The following is a 7,500-nucleotide window of genomic DNA, read 5'->3' as shown; positions in this document are numbered from 1 at the left end:
GTGGTGACGGAGTAGCACTGGAAGAAGCCACCCACCGTATTACAGAGACCCAGCGCTACCAGCTCCTGCAAAATATCAAAGAATGAATATGTGTGTGTGTCTGTGTGTGTGTCTGTGTGTGTGTGTGTGTGTGTGTGTGTGTGTGTGTGTGTGTGTGTCTGTGTGTGTGTGTGAGTTTGTGTGTGTGTGTGTGTGTGTGTGTGTGTGTGTGTGTGTGTCTGTGTGTGTGTGTGAGTTTGTGTGTGTGTGTGAGTTTGTGTGTGTGTGTGTGTGTGTGTGTCTGTGTGTCTGTGTGTGTATGTGTGTGTGTGTCTGTGTGTGTGTGTGCGTGTCTGTGTGTTGCGCTGACGTATTGCTCAAAAAGGTCTGTTAAAGGCAATAGTAATACCTGGTTGCTGTCTACTTTATAGCCGTGTTTCAGGCCAAAAGTCTTGCCCAAGGAGATGTTGATGGCATAGCCCACCACTGCTATGGCGAAGGCCTCACCCACTACCGAGGGGAACAGGCTGAGGTCAGGCACACGCGGGGGCACCAGGCTGGGTCAAAGGGAGGACACAGAGAGGGGGTTGGTTAATACAGTAGATGACTCCTCCACCAAAAGTGAAACTGGCTAAATCTGATGATCAGGAAAGAAACGGATGAATTGAAATGTTGCACAATGCGCTTCTTGTCTTTGTTTCTAAGCCGTTCCATCTCTGTTAGTACTAGTACCATCTCTATTAGTCGCAGGTAATTGGATTCACATTCCCGTGTAAGATTGAGGGTTAAAACGTAGCTCTGACTGAAAGGTCAGATGCAAGTGTGTGTAATAGTAGTAGATGCAAGTGAGTCACAGCAAACCTACTGCCAACTAGTTATGGCTTTCTAAGTGGCTCATTAAGAAAACATCATGGACTGCTCACATGAAAAGAAGGAATTCAAAGTGTAGTGAATGAGTCCAGTTTCACTCTCATCTGCTTGTGATTACGCTACAGTACGTGCTTCATTAGCCTTCCTACTGCTGCTGTGGGCCTACTGCTTATTAGAAACAGGTTGAGAAGTAGCACACACACATTCACTTCCCTTGACTCACTTGGTGAGGGTGATCAAAATACTGTATAACAATCCTGCAGAGTGATCCTTGAAGGTTATAAATGAACTGATCGTGTTCAGACACAGCGGTCTCCTTTGTCTCCTGTGCAACAGGACAACAGCTATCTCTCAATGTCACCACGCCTGGGAGGTTCAGCAACAGTTTTGCAATATATTCTATGACCATCGTGGGTTTGGCTTCAGATAGCATACATTCAACTGATCATTCTGTACTTCCTGCTGACTAACGTGTATATCAAGTTGGGACATCAACTTCCCTCTGTGACACACACTGAATCACCAGTGCCTGTCAATGACACTTCTAATGTTAAACAAGTACTGACAGAAGCAGCATGACCACATGCTTCCCCTTAAAATTCAGAGAAGCTCACAGAAGCACTCACAGGTTGTTTACGAAGTTGAAGTTGTTAAAGTTAAACACACAGCTGTTCTTTTACTGGTGTAAGACAGGCCAGGCCCAATTTGACTAGGAAACACCCTTCAACGATGAAAATATATATTTTTTAAATCAAATGAGTCATAACATAACCACAAAGAGATCTTTTATGGAGACCCGCTGTAAAAAGAACCCATTTAGAGGTGCTAGACACTATTTTTGTCTCGCTATGTTTCTGCAATGGCAGACAGACACAGCTGCTTATCTGAAGCGGCGTTGTGTCCATGGAAAACGGTCAGACTTTAGTAAAGTATTAGTAAAGCAAAGTAAAGTAAAGTAGTAATTAATTATTAGTCGAGTATCAAAGTACCCCCCCCCCCCCCCCCCCCCCCCCCCCCACACTCAACATTTTTGAATATGACAAACGATAAGTGCATCAGTGTTGTTTGTTTTCTAACTGTGCCCTGGCCTCCCAGGACTTTGGTTTGCACACCGCCCTGATGTCTACTGACGCCAGTGGCTTGTCTATCAGAGCTGCCGTGCAGCTGGAGTACAGCCAGGCACGGGGGGGGGGGGGGGGGGGGGCTGCCTCCAGTCTGGCCTCGGGACGGGCCTCTCCTGTCCCTGCCTCCTGATATGCCTTTGACACTTATTATAAAGCTTCAAGGCCAGGACATGCATACAAAAAGACATTATGGCCTGATGGTATGCACGTGCACACGCTACACACACACACACACACACACACACACACACACACACAAATACACAAATACACACACACACACACGGCACAGTAATGTATGCAACTCACCCACTTGGAATCACCCCGACCACATCAATTTCATACATCTGATTGAGATTCCCATAATATGAGATCACTGTTGCTCCTATTATCTGCAAATAAAAAAGAATTATAAGAAATTATTAGGTTTTTATTTTTTCCCCATTACCTGGTTCAATATCATGTTGAGGAAGATGACACTGAACGATGCTGCACAACGTTTAGAGTTTAGTAAATGTGAAACACAGGTCTTACACAGGTCCCCCTTAACTGTGCGATCTGAAGAAGGCCGTAGGCCGAAACGTTACCGCTTTTATAATAAATAGTCTTTTGAAACTCGGAGTGTGCGGCATCTCTCTCTCCATAACCCATAACTGTATGTCTGATGGGTATGCAAGCCTCAATTTGAGCAAGACTGCCCTCTCCTGGCCATCACTGACAATTACATATGCACACTTAAAAGACAGAGGTACTGTATGTACTGTATAAAGCATAGGGAAAACGTATCCAAGAATGAAGGTTCATGATCCAAGAATAATTTGAGAATATACTATATAGAAAGATCAAGAAAACCATGTCTATAAAAACAACTAGGTGTTAGGTATCCCACTCACCACGATAAGCTCAATAGGAATGGGCAGCGGTAGCTTTTTGCTGTAGCAGGCGTTTAACTCTTTGACGATAATCATGACAGCCAGGGCCACCAGACTGACCACCAGAGTGGGGATGTTGGTACCAGGTAGCTCATAGCAGAGGTCAATCAGTATCTGCGACAGGGGAAGGTTGTGTGTTATTTATGTCCAGCAGGGGGTGGCATGACATCTTAATTTACACGTAATAGAAAGAGGACTTGTTCTGCCAGTGTCTCAGAGTGAAGGTGAGTGTGTGTGTGTGTGTGTGTGTGTGTGTGTGTGTGTGTGTGTGTGTGTGTGTGTGTGTGTGTGTGTGTGTGTGTGCGCGCATGTGTGTGTGTGTGTGTGTGTGTGTGTGTGTGTGTGTGTGTGTGAGAGAGAGAGAGAGAGAGAGAGAGAGAGAAAGAAAGAGAGAGAGAGAGAGAGAGAGAGAGAGAGAGGACCACCTGTCCTAACAAAACTCACATAAACTTGGGACATCGGCCCAGAAAAGCGCTTGGGGTTGATCCCAAACAGGTACTTCAGCTGAGAGACGACCACATGTGTGGCTGCTCCTGTGGTGTAGCCTCTGACCAGCGGCTCTGACAGATACGTCACCACAAAGCCAAATCTCACCAACCCCAACAACACCTAATCAATGAGAGGGAGAGAAAGGGAGAGAGAGGGTGGGAGAAAGAAAGAGAAGCTCAGAAAATCAATAACAAATGCTACAGAAACTTCTAGTTCAAGGGTTATTCAAAACGTTCTCAATCCAAAAGCTCTGTTCAGTTAGAGCTGGACACAGACCTGGAAGATTCCACTGAGTAAGGTGATAGAAGTGGCTATCTGGACACGGTATGCATCCCTGGCTGCTTTATCCACCTCTCCCATCTCTCCCACAGCGGACCCGTTACTTGTTATGTTAGCCATGAAGTTAGCATCAGGTGCTAACCGCTCACACACACTGCCAATCATGATGCTGATGACAGCAAATGTACCTTCACAAAGCACATACATGCAATGAAATTACAAATGCACAGAAATATGCACGAGAGCAGGAAAGAGAGATACTGTAGATGTGAAATTTACATTCAACAAAGACAATTACGCTATTGTCTCAAAACTAACCTTCTAGTTCAGTAAGCCGATAGCTACACCTCAACAAAAACAGAGTTTAGGGTGGACACATAAACAATACAATTCTGAAATAACATCAATATGGTTTTTTTTAGAGATTATAAAGAATAAACAACACCAGGACAGGCTTTTCCATAAATAGGGGTTTTAAAGGAGGACACTGACTTGGCTAACCTGATCCCCTGGGGAATAATCTACCACAGGTAGATCATTCCCCAGCCTCAGTGGTGGCACCAGCACTGGGCCTACTCACCTACAGAGACGTGTCTGGAGGTGCCGAAGATAAAGTAGACGAGTACGGGGTAGAAGGACGTGTACAGCCCATAGACTGGTGGCAGTGAGGCCAGCAGAGCATACGCCATGCCTGCAAACACATCACACACACACAGCATGTATTCAGGGTCTCTCACTATACAGCATACAGAGCTCCAATAGAGGATGCACTATATGAGAATTACATTTGTCATGAATTTTAATGGTTGGTAAAAAAACAAAAATCTGCTTGTTACTGGACACTGACTAGTGAGAAGCACAAACACTAGCATTAGTAAGTAAGTAAAGTACGTAAGATTCATTTGTATAGCACAATTCATACCAAAGTGCTTCACAGGTAAAAAATTCAATAATTCACAACAGCTTACACCTCCAGACAACAACCAGAACAACAGAGAAAGACATAATCATATAAACAAGAATACATGTGGCATTAGACTCCTTCACTAACAAGACTCCTCGCTAACAAGGCTCCACCTCGCTCCCTTATGGATTCAGTGAATATAGAGGCAGAGTGTTTTGGTGCTGGAGGGGCTTCCTGGTGGTTTTTAAGGAGCACAGAGACGGTGTGTTTTGGTGCTGGAAGGGCTGCCTTGCGGTTTCAGTAATTGCCCAAGTCGTGGGCGCTGGAAGGGAGAGCTCACCTTGCGGCAGATGCATGATTCCCACACTGACGCCAGAGATGAGGTCCCCCAGGCCATTCTCGCGGATTTTGTAGCGCGGTAGCCAGGACAGGATGGGGAGCCAGGAGAAGAGCCAGACCTTCAGCTTGGGCAGAGAACACCTGAGGAAAGGCCGGAGAGAGGAGGGGAGGGGAAAGGAGAGAGGAGGAGAGGAGAGGAGAGGAGAGGAGAAGAGGGTGTGTATGTGTGTGTGTGTGTGTGTGTGTGTGTGTGTGTGTATGTGTGTATGTGTATTCGGTGGGTGGTGGAGGGGGGGGAGTGATTTAAAAAGGAGAAACATACCAGAAGAGGACATAGAGGAGAGAGAAAAAGAGGGGATGAAAAAGAGGCATCAAATGGGAGAGAGTATCATGAATAACATTCAGCTCTACCAACTACATAAGGCTAATATGAGAGCGTTGATACGTCTGTTAGGATCTAACTTTGTTTAAAAGATCATTTTGTTGGCTTGCCATCGTTAGACATCAACTGATGAACTAAAAACTCAGTAGGCGGGGTGGGAGAAGAGAGGAGAGAGGGATGGACTCAACACGAGGGATAAAATAGAGAGAATAAGGTGCAGAGCGCAGGATGAGTGGAAGAGAGGGATGGAAGCTGAGGAATGCCTGAGAGCAAGGAAAGAAGGAGAAAAGGGGTTCACCCAGAATGTTGTGGAACATCTGGCGAGTTTAGGGGATTTCGAGGCCAGCTCAGGTCATGTGTGTAACCGAGGGGAAGCATATCAGCTAAGCCGTGCAGATCAAGCCTAACAGACCCCCCTTCCATGCCCGTGTATGGGTGGCCTCTGCAAGTGATGTCTGTACTCTCTCCAGTTCCTCAATGGCCCACACACAATTACAGCCACTTACAACAACCACTTAGATGAAATGCTGATATCACTGAAATAAAATAAAGACTGCACGTGTTCAGTGGAGTTGCGTAAGAGTAGGCTATGTGCGTATGTGGATGTGCTTCTGTTAATTGTTTGTCAGTGAACATAACTAAAATGACCTGATCCCACAGAAAAGCGAACTTTAGACTGTGAGGCTCAAATTATCACATACCTTCGCTTACACGTTTGTAACCCCACACACCCACCCATTCACACCCACACACACATATTTTAGACACATGATATTAACTCTAGTTGGGTTATTCTTTGGCCAAACTGACTCAATCATCTCCACATAAATTTGTCATGGAAGGACACACATGCAACACACATTCAATCTCCTGCAAATTAACAACTCAACTCAACTACCGCAATTTCCCAACTATTAGCCGCGGCTTATACATTGATTTGAATTAATTAATTTTGAGGTTAATACACAGGGTCAGTTAATATGGTATTAATATGCATTTGTTTCTTTTAAGTTGCATAAAACACTGTTCTGGGATTTGGAATATGTGGCTCATACACAGGAAATTACTGTATCAAATTGAATTACTCAACTGAAGAAAACATGTCAAAATGCGCTCTCAATGCAATCTGGATGAGGGGTGAGAATCATTCCAGATTCCACAAACACACTGGATCTGCACATCAGTTTCAACGCAGGGCATTATCAGTTAAAATATGCTTGTTTTTTCTACACCACACCATCATATTGTTATCAATATATCAAACTTTTCTACACACACACACAGACACACACACAAGCAGATACAGTACAGCACAACTGGATCACCGGAGTGCATAGACAAACTTCTGCACTGAGACATGACTTCTAAGTCTTACAATATCTCACAATGTCCTGTATTTCGTTGAACAAAAGTACTTTAAGGTTGCATTTGCAGTGTCCCTCCCATCTTGAAGTCTGATCTACATGCAAAACTAGTGACATTAGCACAGAGGGCACTTTGCACTGGTCACTGGACCACTGTTGTGAGTGTGAGCGATGTCTTACCGAGCTGATTCCCGCAGTCGCTCCTTCAGAGCGGGCCCTCGTGGACCTGTCCGTTTTCGGGCCACCTCGTCCAGTCTGAGCTCGTCCAGTATGCCCCTGTCCACACTAAACTCCCCAGTCTTAGGCTCATACACCCCCATTCTCATTTGTCTCCCTTAGCCTCAAACAATGCACCAGTTCCAAAAGTTTAGGCGTGGAATAGTTGTATCCAGCTAACAGCTGGAGACACTCAAATAGAGAGGAAAAAAAAAAGATTGAATTTTTCAGTCCAACAAACCAGACTTCAAAGGCAGGCTGCAACGACAGCGCTTTTAAGTTGTGGCAAATGAATCTAGTTTGTTGCCAACGATGTCTGCTGTGGTTCTGATAGAGGAAGAATGGCAGAATGGGAGAACAGCACCCTGGCACCTATCTTTATCAAAGAGACCCCACCACGCCTTCCACGGCGATCACACACCCCCTCGACGGTGAGACACACACACTTGCACAGGGGAGGGAGGGAGGGAGGTGTGCAAGACAGGGCTTCGGGATTAACCTTGGGAAAGCACAGGTGTGTGTAAACAGTGTAAACATTCTCCCCTTAACCTCGCTCTCTGTCCTCCTCCCAGACACACACACACACACACACACACACACACAGACGCACGTACACACGCAC

At 45.4% G+C, this 7,500-nt stretch overlaps 1 protein-coding gene across 1 annotated transcript in view; it reads right to left on the bottom strand.

Annotated features, from left to right (window-relative positions):
- Positions 1-7,214, bottom strand: part of si:ch211-117c9.2 (solute carrier family 26 member 6) — a 16,019-nt gene extending 8,805 nt beyond the window's left edge. Inside the window, exons 1-9 of the mRNA XM_062541547.1 lie at positions 6,843-7,214; positions 4,918-5,057; positions 4,254-4,364; positions 3,671-3,861; positions 3,350-3,514; positions 2,867-3,019; positions 2,283-2,365; positions 389-536; positions 1-65 (exon numbers count right to left, since the gene is read on the bottom strand). The exon at positions 1-65 is cut by the window's left edge and continues 49 nt beyond it. Coding sequence (XP_062397531.1) covers positions 1-65; positions 389-536; positions 2,283-2,365; positions 2,867-3,019; positions 3,350-3,514; positions 3,671-3,861; positions 4,254-4,364; positions 4,918-5,057; positions 6,843-6,988 — 1,202 coding nt within the window. The 5' untranslated portion in view covers positions 6,989-7,214. The remainder of the gene's footprint in view (positions 66-388; positions 537-2,282; positions 2,366-2,866; positions 3,020-3,349; positions 3,515-3,670; positions 3,862-4,253; positions 4,365-4,917; positions 5,058-6,842) is intronic.
- Positions 7,215-7,500: the final 286 nt, after the last annotated feature.

The sequence above is a fragment of the Sardina pilchardus genome, chromosome 7 (genome assembly GCF_963854185.1).
Source record: "Sardina pilchardus chromosome 7, fSarPil1.1, whole genome shotgun sequence".
Taxonomy (NCBI): Eukaryota; Metazoa; Chordata; class Actinopteri; order Clupeiformes; family Clupeidae; genus Sardina; species Sardina pilchardus.
Note: the sequence above shows the minus strand (reverse complement) of the source record. Positions and strands in the feature narration are given on the sequence as shown.